This window comes from Sphaerodactylus townsendi, linkage group LG09, assembly GCF_021028975.2.
Source record: "Sphaerodactylus townsendi isolate TG3544 linkage group LG09, MPM_Stown_v2.3, whole genome shotgun sequence".
Classification (NCBI taxonomy): Eukaryota; Metazoa; Chordata; class Lepidosauria; order Squamata; family Sphaerodactylidae; genus Sphaerodactylus; species Sphaerodactylus townsendi.
In genome coordinates, this window is record NC_059433.1 from 52,073,043 (window position 1) to 52,091,160 (window position 18,118).

The window sequence follows — 18,118 nt, forward strand, 5'->3', positions numbered from 1 at the left end:
GCAGAATAATCCACTTTCAATTCATGGTCAATGCACTTTGCAGCTGGATTTTACTGTGCGGAACAGCAAAATTCACTTTCAAACAATTGTGAAAACGGATTGAAAGAGCACTATTCTGCATAGCGGAAGGGCCAGTGCTGTACTGCAGTGATTTAGCAGAGTAAATTATAGGGCAGAGATGTGAGTTGTTTTGTAGAACTTTACAAAACAAATGAATTTACACTAAATACAGGAACAGCAAATTTTATCTATGCAAGTGCTCAGTTTGGGTATCTGTGCAGTCTATCTGTGCCTGTATGTCTGCCTCTCCACTTTTGCTAGAAGAAGAAAGGACAGATCTTTCCAGAAGCTCATGTGATTCTAGGCGTGTGTCTTCAGTAGATTTCTTATTCGATCACATGGGAGAGATTCTGAATAGCAAGAGCATGCTTCATATGATCCAAAAATTTTGCTCATCCAAATAAAGGAGAGCAGGTAGAGTGGGACTACTAGCCAGCGCTTAGTGGGTTTTTTTTTTTGTACTGTGATCACATTTGCTGAAACAGTTGTTGCTGGATCAGAGGTGCTCACCCAGGCTTCTTCATCCCACATCTTGCTTCTTTAGGCGCTTTCTTTTTATAAGCAACTCACTTTGCATCAAAGAGAAAAGTATATGCAATGGAAACTTCTGTGCCCTTCATCTTTTGTTGATTTGCAGTGAATTAGCAGAGGATGAAGCAGGCACTTGTAAAATTCTGAAACATACCTCTTGAAATTATTCTGTTTATTTTTCATTTCAAACTGCTATAAATGTTTTCATTATTGTTACACCATTTGGATAAATTATATATCAAATTTATTGTTGTGTTTTATGCTGAAAACTGCCCTGAGCCCGTAAGGGGAAGAGGGCCCTATAAATAGAATGAGAGAGACAGACAGACAGACTGCAAACTTCTGCCTTTCTTTCTCATCCTACTTGTCACCATTTAACAAATAAATTGGCTGAAAGCTGAAAAATTATTGTCCTTTCTCAATAACACATATTCTCCCTATTCTTCTTCCTCTCTGTAGTGTGAGGGCAAGAGTAGTGCCAACCTCCTGTTCTCTTTGCTACAGTCTGCCTTATGTCTGCCATTGTCCTGCAGCAATGGTGCTGCTGTTCTCATCATCAGGTCATTTTTTTAAGTTGCATCTGTTGATCTTGTGGACTGTTGTTTAGTCCTATTCCTTGGGGGATCAAAAGATACAAAGACACCCACAGCCTCCAACCATGTTTTAGAGTTTGTATGTACAAATGCAAATCCTTTTCCTCCTTTCTCAGGAAGGATGACTAACTAGGAGGGGGCATGATGGCATAATACCACAATCATTTCCAAATACCCACTGAGAAATAAGTAGATATAAGCATTACCACCACACTCATAAAATAATGCAAAGTAATTGGCCTCACCTTCCCTCTCCCCTGCCTGCAGCTCTTTTAGGAAATTAACAGAATATTCCCAAGCTTTAAAATAATAGTCACTGTAGCCTAGTTCTCACTGAGGTTGGTGAACTGTGTATGAAGTCTACCATTTCTGACTGCAGGTGGGGACCCACATGATTGAATACATATCCATATCCCCCTCGCAAGCTGGCATGTCAGTGAGAACTAGCCAAGACTTCTTGACAATGGTAGCTTTAAGGTGTAAGAATTTCTTTTTGATGCTGAAGAGCATTCCCTCATGTAAGCTGCCGTCTGCAGTCTGAAAAGGTACATGCCAGGCACAAGTTTACCACCTCAGGAGGAACAAAGCCACTGCAGTGAGGAGGAGGAGGAAGATAAAATTTTTTAATCTTTACCTTATTTCTTATCGCTTCCTGCCCACTGCTTTTTTGCTCTTCCCAGTGAATCATGTGTGAGCTTTTCATTAATCTTTTCTCACACTCTCATCTTCATGTCCTCTCTAGTGGTATATACACACCTAAACCTCTCTTTTTGTCTTGGGGCATCTGCACATGTTTTTGCAGCGCTAATTGCGGGAAACATCAGTTTTACCCCAGGACAGCTTCCACCTGTTTTGATGTTGATCTAGGAGTAGGCTTCCATTACCCTGAAGGATGTTCCCTTACCACTAATGAATTGTCTCTAATGACAGCTTTATTTATTTATTTATATTTCTACCCCCGCTTTTTAAAGTTAGTGTTCAGGTCCTCTTATCCTTTGGTACCTGCCTGCAGGACAACCTGCTGGATATGTAATGCTTAGGTAGGGACAGGAACATCCCAAGTTGTAATTTCTTGCTGCAAGGACAAGTTCTGCCTTTCTTTCTGGCTTGTTTTGCTGTGCCTGTCTTTCCTTCTTTCCTTCTTTCTGCTTGCAGCAGCTCCACGATGGCAGTTTTTCTCAAGCTGAAAAGTTCTCTGCTGGATCTGGGCCAAGCATGACAGAGTCAGCTTGAAGGAAAGTATAGACAGACATTAGATGCATTCAGAGCACAAGTTGAAAGCATTTGGAAACACAGCAGAAGGGAAATAAGGTTGAAAAAACTTCCCTTGACTCAAATCTCCTCCATTTGTTTCAGGTATTCCAATTCCACTGTGTCTCCTTAAGCTACAGTACCAAAGCAACAAAATGCCAAAACACTAAAAACAACATAATTGTCCATGAGCACAGTAAAAACAATGCACAAGAAAAAAAATTGCCAGATCTGCCAAAACAGTTTACCCTCCACAAAACACACTCTGAAATAGGTCTAGACGGTCTTACACACCTTTGTGTACATAAGTAAAATGAAAGCAATTGTTGCATCTCCTGGGTTGGGATGACACAGGGAGAAGGCTGTCTGAATAGTGGGAGTATTTCAGTAAGTACTGGGTCCAGAGGTGGGATCCAACCAGTTCTCACCACTTCTCTAGAAGTGGTTACTAATTTTTTCTGAGTGCCGAGAAGGGGTTACTAAAGCAACCTCCCTGCCCAATAGGGACTGGAGGTGCGTGTGTGTGGCGGCGCCACTGTTTGAATCCCACCACCATCAGAACCTGTTATTAAAAATTTTGTATCCCACCGCTGTCTGGGTCTCTAAGCTGTGATGGCCTAATAACCAGCATTTTGAATCAGGCCCAGAAGCAAATAGCTCCCAATCCTACCTTATCTGCTGATAGCTGTTACGGGGTTGAATTCCTTCCACCCACTTTATCTTCTTTACCTTTCCTGCGCTGCTGTTCAGCTTTCCTCAGTATTCTGTGCCTCCTTATGCATGCTCAGACACCATCAGGCTGATCTTTTGGAGAAGGCTTTTTTCTCTTTCTTTTAAAAATATATCATGTACTGATTTTCTTTATGCTTGGGAAATTCACCAACATGAGGCAACTCTTACCTTGTCTGTGGGTTTCACTGTCGTAACAAGAGTCACCTGCCCATCAGCTTTTGATATTAGAGGGGTGATACCTCCTGCTGCCCTGCTTCCCTCCCATCCCCCAGCAGCAGAGTCTGGATGTTATGCTGTTTCCTGTGAATCAGGATTTGTTGACTACCTTTCAAACATTGAAATGTAGTAATAGCTTCTAACTGATTGGATGATTATTGCAGTGAGCTTTGTTTCATGTGGGGAACCTCAACACAGTATGAATCAGTATTGGCAGCAAAGCATCACATGAGCTCCTTAACTTATGGGAGAAAAAACAGAGTCTCTTGGTGTTCCCTGAAGCATAAGTAGAATATTCTTTATTTCTCACATCAAAGGAAAAGATGCTCTCTTTATTTTGTTGGAAGCGATTGCCCTTCTCTTCTGGATTCATTCTGCCAGCTTTAACTGTGGCTCAGGGTTATGCCAGTATGGATGTCAGCTATTGTTAATACTAGCCAGAATGCTAGCATGCAAGCATCCCCCATCTCTAGACCATAGTAATCTTGTGTGATTATGTATCTCCAAAGTGTTTGAAACAGCCTACAGCTATTTAGTAACATGTGCGGAAACAAAGGCAGAAAGTTTATATAGAGCTACTTCACTGCAACTCATTCATTGTGGATCTGTTGCAACTGATCTACAGTTTTTATAAGGCAGCTGTCCATTAACCTAAAGTGTTGTGGTGATGGGACCTGTAAACACTGGGTGGAAGAGAGGGTTGCCAGGTCCCTGTCATCTCAAATGCTGAGACTCATTGGGCATGGCCTGATTATGTTATCAGTTATGACCAGTGATGTCACAGGATGGAATAATTCTACCTTAAAACTAATAAAAGGAAACACTTCTTCACGCAACGTGTGATTGGTGTTTGGAATATGCTGCCACAGGAGGTGGTGATGGCCACTAACCTGGATAGCTTTAAAAGGGGCTTGGACAGATTTATGGAGGAGAAGCTCTGCATTTCTATGGCTACCAATCTTGATCCTCCTTGATCTGAGATTGCAATGCCTTTAACAGACCAGGTGATCGGGAGCAACAGCCGCAGAAGGCCATTGCGTTCACATCCTACATGTGAGCTCCCAAAGGCACCTGGTGGGCCACTGCAAGTAGCAGAGAGCTGGACTAGATGGACTCTGGTCTGATCCAGCTGGCTTGTTCTTATGTTCTTATGAATCTGGCTATTACACTGAATAGCAGTATTAGTAATAGTTCTACACATTGAGGGTCTTCTCTGTCATGGCACCACAGATGGCTGCCTGATTACCGTTGTTGACACACAGGGACATATGAAAGGAGATGGTCCTTCAAATATGTGGGTTCCAGGTCATGAAGGGCTTTAAGGTCATAACCACCACCTTGAATTCAACTTGGAAACAGATTGGCAGCCAATGTAGCTGCTTCAAAATGTACAATATATGTTCCTGGCAGCTAGCCCTTGACATAGTCAGGCTGCTGCATCCTGAACCAGTTTCTGGGTTGTCTTTGAACACAGCTCCATGTAGAAGATATTGCAGTAATCCAACTTTTTTTTTGTTTCATCTGGCATTCTTTCAGTAACCCCTCCTCCTGCCTTGAGTTTTAAATGTTTTCTTTGTTTTTACACATATATTTTAATTTTAATTTGTCTGCTGACCGGTTTTTATAATATTCTCTTTTTGTTAGCTGCCTTGATGGCCTTGATTGGATAGAAAGGTAGAATATAAATTTTGTAAATAAAGAAATACATTTATGTATGTGCCATGTGGTATCTGTGTATAGTCACAATCCTTCAACTTTGAAATGATGGGCTATTTAGGAGACTTAAGGAAAGTGTAGAAATTTAACTTCACTAAAAGTAAAATATGCTTAAGCTGTTAGCCTCCCATCTCCATTTACATGTAAAATATTTACTATGAGCAGGCATGCAGAACTGTCTTCATCTAAGCCATCTGCCTGTAATTTGGCATGTCATCAGCTATCCAGGAAAACTGAATTGCTTTTTAATTATACTGTCAATCTTTGGTTGATAAAATTAAATCTACTTATATATTGTCTCAAGATTTTGCAGGTCATAAAGTTGGCCAAAAAAAGATTCAGAACTGTTGAAGTTGACAGTGGAAGCAGTGACAGATTGGCCATTATGACCAGTGGAAAAAGTTTCAGGGCTGATGGACTGGGAGCTGCATCTCCAGAGCCCTCCCCCTTCAGCCTGGCTGGCCAGGTAGTGAGGAGATCCTTAAAGATGAGCACAAGGCCACTGCCAGGCATATTGTGTGGGCCACTCCTTGGTTTGGCTGAATCCTGTGGCAGCTGCTGCTGGCCTGGTCAACTGCCCACGCACTCAGTGGTAATGCTGCAGCAAAGCAGGGTTCCATATGTGTGTGGCCTACCTGGCCCTGTCGTCCCTCTCTCGGGGGAGGGGTGTGGTGGGGAGGGAGCATGGTTCTTTCCAAGGCTGTTTTGGCCTCCTAGTCCACCCCTGAATGAGGAAGATGGTAATGAATCAGAAATTCCTAAATTAGATCTGCCTGCAAATTGCTTTCCTCCAACCTAGAAAAACTCCTCTATTACTAGGTAAGCAGAAGTATGTGTTTACTGTGTGGTAAGAGGAAAGCAGTTTGCACATGTCTGGAGTGTTTATAGTCTTGGCATCCAGAGAAGGAATAATTCTTGGTTGAGATTTGTTTAGATTCTCCCAAAGACCTTATTTTTCTTCAGTGAGAGTAGGGGAGTTTGCTTAGGTGTTATGCCTCCTAGGTCCTTTGGTCTTTTACACTGAAGTAGTTGTTTTACTGTAATGAGAGGTTCTGGGGTTTCAACAGTCTTGCACTATTACACTTCAGTCTTGCACTATTACAACTGATCTCCAGGTGACAGAGATCAGTTCACCTTGAGAAAATGGCTACTTTGGAAGGTGGACTCTATGGTATTATACCTCATTGAAGTCCCTTCCCTCCACAAACTCCACCCTCCTTAGGCTCCACCCCTAAAATCTCTAGATATTTAAAAATGTAAACATATCTACAATTATGCCTCTTTTTCAAGTGTGGACCAGGCATGTTTCTGAGCAGGGCACTATCCTCCTGTGGCTCTCTGTATCTATGGACTTACAATGCAGTCAGCTGAGGAACAGTAGCATACCTAGAGGGGCAGAGGCACCACTTGTGAGAGTCACAGGGGGGTTCATTCAGTTGCCTCTCCCCGCCCCCCTGCGCCCCTACACACCAGCTCTGACTGCCACAGGCAACAGGTTGAAGACACCCTTTCCCTGCATCCTTCCCAGGGGCATGATTTTGGGGGAGGGTGCAATTTGGAGGGGCACAATTTCAGTACTTGCCCAGGGTGCCATTTTGTGAAGGTTGCACACTTCTGAGGAACTGTGTAGACATGCTGTGGGAACTTATCCTTGTTTTGAAAGAACCATACACTTGCCTATTACAAACAATATGCCACAGTGTAAACTTTGTTGCCATATAGCCCATGCTCAACAGTTATGGTTCTCTATTTGAGCCAAATGGCCTGCCTTCTTTTGCAGTATCTTTTGCCCCTTTTTATCCCAGTATCAACTTGATATATATGTGTACATTCTTATTACCCAGCTAGATAAGATAAGGGAATTTGCTTTTGTTTTATGTTTTTGCTTGGCAGCAGTGAATTGGTTAATTATTACATTGTATTGTTGAAGGCTTTCACGGCCGGAATATTGGTGTTGTGTGGTGGAGCCTGGGTTAGGGTTGTTCTACGCAGCATGCTCGACGCTATTTGGGATTTGTGGCCCTCGGTGCATATCTTCAGAGGATCCTCTGAAGATGCCAGCCACAGATGCAGGCGAAACGTCAGGAGAGAATGCTGCTAGAACACGGCCATACAGCCCAGAAACCACACAGCACCCAAATTATTACATTGTTTCATTACATTAAAAGTACTCTATGGAATAATACACGATCTTTCAAGTTTCTTCTGGACAGCATGGGGGAGCTGCAAATTTTGGGAACAGTCTTTTGTTTGTTTTTAGTCTTGAACACGAGTCATGTGTAGGGCATATGTATGTGAGCCCCAAGTATCTGAAGAAAGTTGGAACTCACTCTGACCAGGTCACTGAGCAAACAAATTCTAGGAACTGTTGCTTTTAAGGTATATTCTTGAAAAATATACCTTTAAGGGATAGAGGTCTATAGCCTAAACACTGGCTCATATTCAAATTAGCACATGAAATTCTTATCTATATATGTATGAAGTTGCCTTCCAGTCCAGCACTTACTCTACTGACCGGTATCAGCTCTGTAAGGTCTTGAGCAGAGACATCTTCTGGCTTTCATAGGGAATATCCCTTTAAGTGTATACCTACAATAAAGGAGAAGGTTGCCAGTTGTAAAACATTGAGGATTCAACAATAGAGCCAGCAGTAAAGCAAATCCTCAGTGGAAAAAATTAATTCCAAAGTATTGAAGAACTTTGATGTGCATGCTGCTAATGAGATAATTTTATACACTCTTTCACAGATTGTGTCTCCTTGTTCAAGATACTTATGGGATGTTCAGTGAGGTTCAGTTTCAGATCTTATCTTCGTCTCTAGAAAGCATTGGAGAATACAGCAAAAAGTGGGAAGGAAAATACTGTAATGTATCTGGTATGAAAGTTCTGCACAGAGCCACCAGAGGAAGGTGAGAATTAATACCTTCAGAAAATATTTTTTTAAATCTGAACCAGGGATCCTCAATATGGTGACCATAGACACCTTTGCTGGCACTCTTATCTATATGGTTGTGCTATTCTGTTTTGAGTTTGGGGTTGACCAGAACTGTACTCAGTCATTACACCTTCAGCTGAATACTGCTACACTTTCACTGTACACTCTCTCTGTGTACTTTTATTAATGATCAGACCTTCAGCTGCCCATGTGCTCTGGTTGAATTTGTTTTTGCACTCTTGATCACCTATTTCCCACTGGTCCTGAATTTCTGATACTTTCTCTTGAGTCATCACACAAGCTGAATGTCCTTTATTACGCCCCCATTTTATGATAACTATTGAGAGTAGTACTATTTCATAGCCATACAACTAACTTTCCCCTTTACCGTTGTCCTCTAGCAGTAGACATCTCTAAGAGCTGCTGTTTCAACTTAGTATATAATAACCTTCCACCCCAAACCCAGCGAACCGCTTCTATATGCTTTGCAGCCTGCTGTTTCCTGGACTTTCCCACAACTCTTCTTTCCTTTTTAGTTAATTCAAAATATCTGTGTTAACATTTTTGTCACTGTACTAATATTCTCCTGTCCTTTAATCTATTCACTGGTGTGCTGTTGTTTTTTACATTCCCACTTGTGCTACAGAAGCTTGCTGGGTGACCTTGGGCTAGTTGCACACTCTCAGCCTAACCTACCTCACAGGGTTGTTGTGTAGATAAAATGGAGGAGAGGTGAACAGTGTAAGTCTATTTGGATTCCCACTGTGGGGAGAAAAGCAGGGGTATAAATTATTTAAAGAAATAAATCTGCTTTAAACTTTGTTCTTCTATTGAACACTGTCCATGTCTCTGTCATTGCTTGTCATCCTGTTATTGCCTTGTGGTACGAAACAATCTCTGAGGCTTTACCCACTGCTGCTTCAGTAATGTCTATAAAGAGGAAACATTTGAATGGAATGAATAGTGTTGTTTCCTCCCAAGTCAACAAGGCCTTTCTCTGGTACTGGCAGGAGAAGGAGCCACATCCTTGGCCTAGTCCACATGGTTCCTCCAGGTAGACATTGCCAGAGGGGTATCAGATCCAGCTGTGAGGCTATAGTGACCATGTTGCTGTTGTAACATGTGAATTGGCTAATACTCCTTAGCTTTCTCCACTCGATACCAGCATGTCTATCTCTGTTTTTAGACTTCTGTATCCCAGTGTCCATTACTTTCTCTAGCAAGATTCACATTCTGATGCAAGCTTCACTAATTTACTTTCCTACAATACAGAACAATTAGATAGGATTTTTGTTACCTTTTATAAATGAATATAGTGAGAGAGATTCTTTGGGAGTCATGGGTTGAAATCATATTGCTGTGAAGCAAGGCACAAAATCTCTTTGGAGACAGGACAACTTCAGCACCTTTCATGGCTGACTTCAGTCATGGGGAAGGTTATGATACAAATATTTCAATAAATAAAATATATGTTAATTGTTGTTCATTAGGGTTGTGACCTTGCTGAATGTCACAAGTATGCATTTTTAACAAATGCTGCCTTTAAATAAGATCTAATTATATATATGTTATAATTAATGTAGTGTAATATGTGATAAAAACATAATAAATTAGTGCAATGCTTAAGAATCAGTATGTTTCATCTTCTGCTAATATACAAAGTGAGATTTAATAAGGACAACTAAAATGTAGAATTCAATGAGAAACTAAATGAATTTCCTTTCATAATACTGGGTTGTTTTATTGTATTGAATAAAGCATCCTAAACCTAGATTTCACACTTCATGTATTTTGCTTGTGTGTGCTTGATTTTCCTAGAAATGCAGGACTTTTTAGCCTAATAGACAGCTTGTGGCCTCCAGTGTCACCTCTAAAAGTTCCTGGTCATAGTCAAGAGAATCACACGGTAAGATACTATTTTTATAAAAGAGAACAATCCTCTCTCTGATTAAGCATTCATATTTTATAAGGTAAGAATATTTGTTATATGCCTTCTGGTTTCCACTTGATGTTTCTATGGCCTATTTTGTTTTTCTCAGTCCTCAAGAACAGGATTTCTGGTGAGGTAACCATCTTAAACTATTGCTGTGAAAGCAAAGAAGAGCCTTGTGGAACCTTAAATAACTTCTTTGGAATTCTGATCCATGATTGATGGCAGGAGGCACCATGGTGCCCACCAGCAACTTTCCTGGTGCCCTCCCAAGTGTTTTTAGAAAGAGTGTGAGGTCAAATAGAGCTTTTGCTCAGCAAGGGTTCAGATTGGCCTTTGGAGATTTGATTGGTTGGGCACATTTTTAAAACGGTTGTTTGTCAGCAGCTGCAGCAGTACAAGGACCATTTTGTGGCTGGTTCTGTGTCCTTTAGGAGCCATTTTAGGGTAGCCATTTGGCAGCTGCACCCACCACTGTCAGAATTCAAAGGTGCCTACTGACTGTAAAAGGCTAGGGACACCTGTCCTAAACAGAGAGGCACTGAAATACAAAATTTTACCTGAGTTATACATTATTTTTGCATCCTCATGCCTCCTGTACAGGTACACATAGCACTGGGTTTGCTCAGGCCTACTGTGGAGCTCAGTTCCAAAACTTTTCTATATAGAATATTCAGAGTGTTCCCCCTCCCTTTGATGTGCCTTGGAGTTTTTTCCCATCCAAACTGGCTTGGGAAAGAGGCAGAGAGAATGCTCCTTCCCTCAGTCCTCTTTTCACCACTGTGGAGCATGAACCTGTGGCAGAGGATCTCATAGCTGAGAAGGAAGGAGGGATGTGTCTCAATGAACAACAGTTGCAGGAAAATGCAATCCTGTTTTCATCTTCATGGCTTCTGTGCAAACCAGGGGTGTCCAACTCTGGCACTTCAGATGTTCATGGACTACATTTCCCATCAGCCCCTGAATTGTAGTCCATGAACATCTGTAGTGCCAGAGTTGGACACCTGTGGTGTAGACCCACATGGGAGAATAGCAAGCTCAGTTACTGCAGGATATGGGCATGGAATACTCAGGAACTAATGATTGAACAAATGCTTTGGAAATGAGCTCTGTGGCAAGCTTGTACAGGTGCGGTCCCATAGGTTTCTGGTAAGTGCAACCCTGTTTTCTTCCCTATTGATATAGGACAACTTGCTAACCACAACTGTCCTCCCACCTCTCTGGCTGCTAACAGAATCCTCACCCATTAAGTCATCTGTGAAAAGGGAATCCCCAAACACACTGACTTTCCTAAGCAGCACAAAGCCCCAAATATTTCGTCCTTTTCACTGGAATGCAAACATGTTTTCTAGACTCAGTACCATGGTAGTTTATCCATGAAATGCATGCCATGCTAATGATGTCAAGTCACCATAAATCCATATTTTTGAGTCTGCGGGCACTTCTGGAATTTTCATACAATATGATGGCCACAGCCACAAAGTGGCTTCTATAAAATGACTGCCATGGGAGGCGGAACCAGCCACAAAATGGCTGCAGTAACACATTGAAGATTCTTGCAGCGGCGAAGCTACCAGGGGACGGGGGTGTGCGCCACACACCGAGTGCACGGATTTGGGTCACATGGGGGGGCAAAATCCCCCACCCCCCTCTTCCCCTGCGCCCCCTGTGGTGCCCCCAGCCCCTGCGGTGCTCCCACCACACTTACTTTAGGAAACCAAGCTGGCTGGAGAACAGGCCTGCCTGTTCTGGTTGGAACTACATTTCCCAGGGGACCTGGGAAATGTAGTTCTCACCAGAACAGGAAGGCCTGTTCTCCTGCCTACTCAGTTTCCTAAAGTAAGTGTGGGGGGAGGTGCCACGGGGGGGGGTGCGTGATTCCCCCCCACAGCGCCCCCCCACACTTACTTTAGGAAACCGAGCAGGCTGGACAACAGGCTTGCCTGTGTGGGAACTACATTTCCCAGGAGACCCTGGGAAATGTAGTTCTTACCAGAACAGGCCTCCAGCCTGCTCGGTTTCCTAAAGTAAGTGGTGGGGGGGGCGCCGGGGGGGTGCCGCGGGGGGCGAAAAAGCCAGAGTGCGCACCGGGCGCAATCTGGCCCAGCTACGCCTCGGGATTCTTGGATTGTAGTGGCAGCTACTGCCAAAGCAATGTCTTTACAAATCTGTGCAGGCAATCAGATTTCTATGGCTAGTCAGATGGTTTGCTGGGAAAAAAGCCCCACCTGACCACACTGCTTTCTAAAAATCGTTTGTGAGCACCAGGAGAAATGTCAGCAGGTTCCACAGTGCCCCTGAGCACTATATTGGGTGACTTGTGCTATGCTATGCCAGTTGTTTAATCCCTAAGCCATATCTTATTTTTATTACTGCCAGTTCCTGGGAATCTATTGTCATCTCCATATTTTCATTAATACAAATGTTTCTGAATAGTCCACATTATTTTACATTTAAATTAACATCTTTAAGCTAATGTAATTGTTCTTGGAAACATCCATGATGGATCAGAAACCAGCCTATCTGCTAGAAACATTTGAAAGTAATCCAAGTTTGGTTTGACATTATCCTTGAAAATAAGAGCAAAAAAATTAATAGTTGAACAACTGATTCTGTTAATCCTACTTCTGTTAGGATTTCTAGGGACTTTCAAGCAACAACTCCTGAAATGAATTGTATAACTTTGGTGGCACTAAAAAAATGTCTAATACTGAAAGCTCTAGAGTTTGTAAAGGTGACATTTATTATCTTTTAAATAGAAGGGTTGATCTCATTGTAACAGAGAGAATCAGTCACATTGCTTGGTGTTCCCATTATGCATGTTCTCTATTATCCTCTCGCTGCCCAAGATTTAATTTGGCAGCATGTATGTTTCTCAGTGACGCGGCTTCATCTGTTTATTGTCAAATTCACCCACATGCTAAAATTCTTAAATGTCAGAGAAATCATTCTAAGTCATGAAAATAATGGAATCAATTTCCACAGTGGCTGCCTTGACAAAAACAACTTTTAGGAACTGTTGATTGTGCTTAGGTATGTTTTCTTTTGACACAGATTCTTAGGTGTAGCCACCGAGCAAATTACAAATAAAATATTATTCCTAATCTTGCCAAGAGAGTCAGTCTTCCAGTATTTGGAGAAAGTCCTGCTACTACAAAATGGGGAGAGGGCTGTCCATATGTTGCTTCTCCTTGCCTCTACTAGGATTCTTCCTGGAGAGAAAATTGATAGACTTCAAAACTGTGTACTTAGCTTTCCTGCATTCCCCATAAAAACATTTCATTTCCTAAATTCAGGGAAGATCCTGTATTTAGTATCCTTCTAGTTGATAAGTACACCTCTCCTTGGAGGGGGAACCAGGGGAAGACAGAGCAACCCAAGTCCTTCTAACCCTTGCTCTCTTTAAAATTAATTTATTTAAACATTCATTTCCAATTTGATGACGACCTCTCTAGAAATATAACATGAAGCATTCACTTTTTATAACCATATATATTTTGATTGCCTTATTTTAAACAGACTGCATTGAACCTGCCCCCTCCTAGTTTCTGTTACATTCTTGCTACTCCTCCTGACCACATCAATGCTAATGAGAGTGAGCAAGTTTCAGATTCGTATTTTCCTCCAGCTGTGTATACTCTCAAGGAAATTCTTCAGGTAATTATTTTTGCAGGCTTTACATGGAAAATTTAATGGTGAGTTAACAGATCTACAATAAAATGTTTGGCTCACTTTTTAATTGTATTTCAGACATGTGAATTGAATAAGTGTTGCAGCTTTTGGGCATATGTGATACATCGAAGACTGAAGGTAACTCAACTTAACTATCTTAACAAACCATCAGAAGATTGTATTCAAACATGATCAGTACAAACCCATGGAAGTCTTTCTTCTTCCTGGACCTTTTCTGGCCCTCTCCAGCTGATTTTAGAAAATGTGTGGGCTCAGTGTGACTCCTGCCCAGCAGAACTTCTGATTGGCCACAGGAGATTGAATTGGCTGTGTAGATTAAAATAATGTTGCTTCTGTGGCCGTTGCCTCCACAATGCTGATTTTTTTGCTTTTGTTCTTCATTGCAAGTGCATTTTTTAAAAATTACTCCTCTGGTCCTCACTCTTGGACTTCCTAGGTATGTGTGGTAGCCATTTTGCCTCTTGTGGTGGCCATTTTGTAGTTGCAACCACCACTCTGTCAGAATTCCAAAGATGCTCACAGGCTCAACAAGTCTGGGAAACCCCTGGAATACATGGCCAACTGCCATTTTTCTCTGGCAGAAAAAGTGTAAACTGTGCTGGAGTCCAAATATTATATATTTATTTAGAAAAAAACAACAATTTGCTGATATCATTCAAGAAAATCTGATATATATTTATGTGATGAAGATTGTGAAGAGTAAATTGCCTAATCCTGGAGCTTCCAAAAATTATGGGAATGATATGGCCATCTAGCTCACAATTCAGTTAAGGTGTATGGTGCTTCATAAGTGCAATTTCTCCTGGATCCATGATGTGTATGCAGGAGAAAGAAGTGGAGAATGATTAGATTTATCACAGCAGTTACAGTTTTGATGGAATTTATATTTTTGTGGTAATAACTTATAGATGAAAAAGGGGGAAGGGGTTGCAGAAATACTTAGAGATGATGTTTCCATCCCCATGGGTAAAAGGAAAAGGTACAAATTTCATACTCAAGACTTTTAAACAGGGTGAGATGGTTTGGCAAGTGAATAAATAGAGAACTCTGAGTTAGACACACACATAAACACCATTTTCCTCAACCTCAAAGATCCTTCACCCCACTTGTTATTTGTCTTGCTGAGGAAAGTGTATATATTCCCCCTAACATGGTAAGTAATGGTTGCTATGTGCCAGTTTTTTTACACATTCAGAATATCAATTCATGGACCTCCCAGTGTCTTGACTAGTCTTGTGGAACCTTCAAGATGAACAGATTTATTTTGACATAAACTTTCTTGGAGAAGAAAATATCTGATAAATTGAGTTTTAGTTCCCAGTGTTTATGACATAATATATCTGTCAGTTTTTAAGGAGCCACAAGACGCTCTTATTTTGATCCAGACCTAGAATAGCAAGTAAAGTTATGAATACTTCCAAAATGAATCAGCTTCTGTAGAATAGTGACTTAATCCAACAAGAGTTAAATGTTCTAAGGGCTTGGCATCAGTGGAACTTCAAAAAAGAAAAAGAAAGCTTGAATTCTTTAATTGTGCTCTGAGATGGGATTTTTAGAGTTGATGTTTTGGTGTGACTTGAATCACTTTCATAGTTGGGGTAGCGTGGGTTTGATCTCAGGCTGATAGCTCATATATTTTTCTGTGAAAGGATGTATTCTTGGTCTTTTGCTGCTTGGTTTAGAAGACTTTAGAATCCCTAACTAAGGATTATGTTTTGACCCTGGATATATCCAGCCAGCTTCCACTTTCCATTGAGGTACTTTTAGCTTTGATAGTTAATTCACTGTAATATCATGCTATTATATCAGCACACTGGATACAAAGATTTCTAACTATCATATTTTATCCCATCTTTCCTCAGAGGAACAAAAAAGAACTTTTTCTGTCCTCTCTATTATCCCCAGAGACAAATTGTCTGGCCAGAAGTCACACAGTCAGCTTCATGACTGAGTAGCAATTTAAACAGAGGTCTTTTCAGCCTAAGTCTGACATTCTGACCAGGACACCACTCCTTTACCCATTTGACAAGCACTTACCCCCCCTCCCTTGACAATATAGCAGAAAATATTGTGCACTGTGCATAGAACAGCAAGTAAAAAGAGAGTGCCATCCTGCTGGAGAGTTTATAGCATGATATTCTGAGAGATTTATTTCAGTATAAAACATACTGTGCGAATTACTGCGGTTACAGAAATATTGGTGAATTAGAGACTTGGGCTATGATACAAGATAGGACATTTGCTTTCACCTTTCCCGAGACCTACCTTAGCACATGCAAAGATGACATAAAAGTGACAGTGAGATGTACTGAAAGAAGACTGTTAACTTCAAGGGACTGAGATTGCATTCTAAAGTTCCTGTCTAAAAATGACATTACAAGAATATTATATGCAAATATTTTACCCTTTGGTCTTCCCTCTGGCCCCTTATATGCACACTGACTTCCTTTCTTATCTTTCTTCAGCAATCCTGCAGGCCCTAAATTGTTCCCTTCAGTTTAACATCTGATACCCTTAAAATCCTCAATTCTGAGGTTGTGTACAATCACTGAGATCTGTCCTACCATTGAACTATTTTCCAATACTTCCAATAAGATATATTAAACACATCTGCATGTATATAGTCTGTTCCCATTCTAAAACTTAGATTGGATAAGATCATATGACAGTCAAACGTGAAGTACATAATAAACTATAGTGCGGTTGACCAGTGAATAAAATCAGAGTCCAGTATCTTGAATATCACTTTGGAAAGCTTTGGTGAGTAGCTAGAAATGGTCTGCTTTCTGCAGAAATTTGCAAACTCAAGGTGAGCTGACTCTCTGTCTGCCTCTTTTTCTTAAGGCAATCAATCACGTACCTCTTAACACCATTATCTATTGTTAAAAGGCTTGCTGTACAGATTGGATTAGTCTGTTTATAATAGGATACCTTCGCTTTTATATTTACTTACTTGATGGCTAACAAAATAATTGCTTTTAAGGAACCATTGGTAGTTGTATGAGCTCCTGCTGGAAGAAGCAAGGCTATTCATATCTCACTGGCTCTTTTGTGCTCTCACATCTTCTCTGTGCCGTCTTGTCTGGTTAGATATGCCCCCCCCCCAAGAAATTCCACATGAAGAGACAAAGAAACCTGGAAGATTTGTTTTCCAAAAATTATTTTGAGGGGTGATTCTCATTTTTTGCTCATTACTTCACTCCAGATCAGGGGATAATGGTGTGTACTTTAAGGACTGCTGGTCGCAAGTAGATATTTTAGGTCAATATCTCACTCCTGAAAGGGCAGATATTCAGATATGAGTTGTACTCAGTAAACAGCAGTTTCTGTTTCTTGTTCACTGGCATTCCCCCCCCCCCCCCCCCCCCGCACACACACACCATTTATGTTAATAAATGACAATGATGGAAGAGAATTAAAAGGATAAAATGCAAAAGAATAGAGGAACATCACATCATTTGCCTCCTTTCAATCCCAGAAATTCAGTGTGATTCGGTGGTCTGCAAAGGCTTCTTTCAGGGACAGCAGTGTTCAGACAAATGTGGAAGAAGCAGTTTTGTGTGGTTGTGTAGACTGTAGAGATACTTCTTTGTAATCTGCAGGGTTAAAATATTTTGCAGCTAATTAAAAAAAACCAATTCAACATTTAAAACTTCAAAAGTGATTTAAAAACTGCTACAAATTAACAGTTTTATATTTTTTGGTAGCAGTAGGGCTACAAACCACTTACCTTTTCTAGCCATTGCAGGCAAAATTTGTTATTTCGTTGTTGCCATCAGGATTCTTTTCCTGGCACATCATAAAATATGGAGCAGAAGACTTTGATTCAGGTTAGAATTCTTTTGCAGTCTTATTCATTCAGAAATGAGAAGCACTGCCTAAACTTGAACCAAGCAGAAAGGCGGGGCATAGATCAATTAATAATTACGATTCTAAGTATTGTTGAAGGCTTTCACGGCCGGATTCAACTGGTTCTGGTGGGTTTTCCGGGCTGTGTGGCCGTGGTCTGGTGGATCTTGTTCCTAATGTTTCGCCTGCATCTGTGGCTGCCATCTTCAGAGGTGTATCACAGAGAAAAGTCTGTTTCACAGACTTTCCTCTGTGATACATCTCTGAAGAAGGCAGGCACAGATGCAGGCGAAACATTAGGAACAAGATCCACCAGACCATGGCCACACAGCCCGGAAAACCCACCAGAACCAGTTAAGATTCTACGTTTTTACACATGTGTATGTAGGTATGTGTGCTAAAATGGCTTATGTTACTGCATGTGGCCATTTAAGTAGGAACTTCCCATGGAAGAGGAAAATGGAAATATAGCATTTTTATTATTACTATTCAGAGTAAGTATTATGGTATAAAAGGAAAATGAGGAAATATATTCCATCTGGACTTGGGGCAGCTGTACACATAACTCAATCCTGCTGCTGTTTGTCTGTTCTGGCCTTTCCGTTCAGAACA

The 18,118-nt window shown here is 41.1% G+C and overlaps 1 protein-coding gene across 1 annotated transcript in view; it reads left to right on the top strand.

Annotated features, from left to right (window-relative positions):
- SPIDR (scaffold protein involved in DNA repair) overlaps positions 1 to 18,118 on the top strand; it is a 177,920-nt gene that overhangs the window by 145,048 nt on the left and 14,754 nt on the right. Inside the window, exons 11-14 of the mRNA XM_048508338.1 lie at positions 7,847 to 8,008; positions 9,853 to 9,940; positions 13,484 to 13,621; positions 13,715 to 13,774. Coding sequence (XP_048364295.1) covers positions 7,847 to 8,008; positions 9,853 to 9,940; positions 13,484 to 13,621; positions 13,715 to 13,774 — 448 coding nt within the window. The remainder of the gene's footprint in view (positions 1 to 7,846; positions 8,009 to 9,852; positions 9,941 to 13,483; positions 13,622 to 13,714; positions 13,775 to 18,118) is intronic.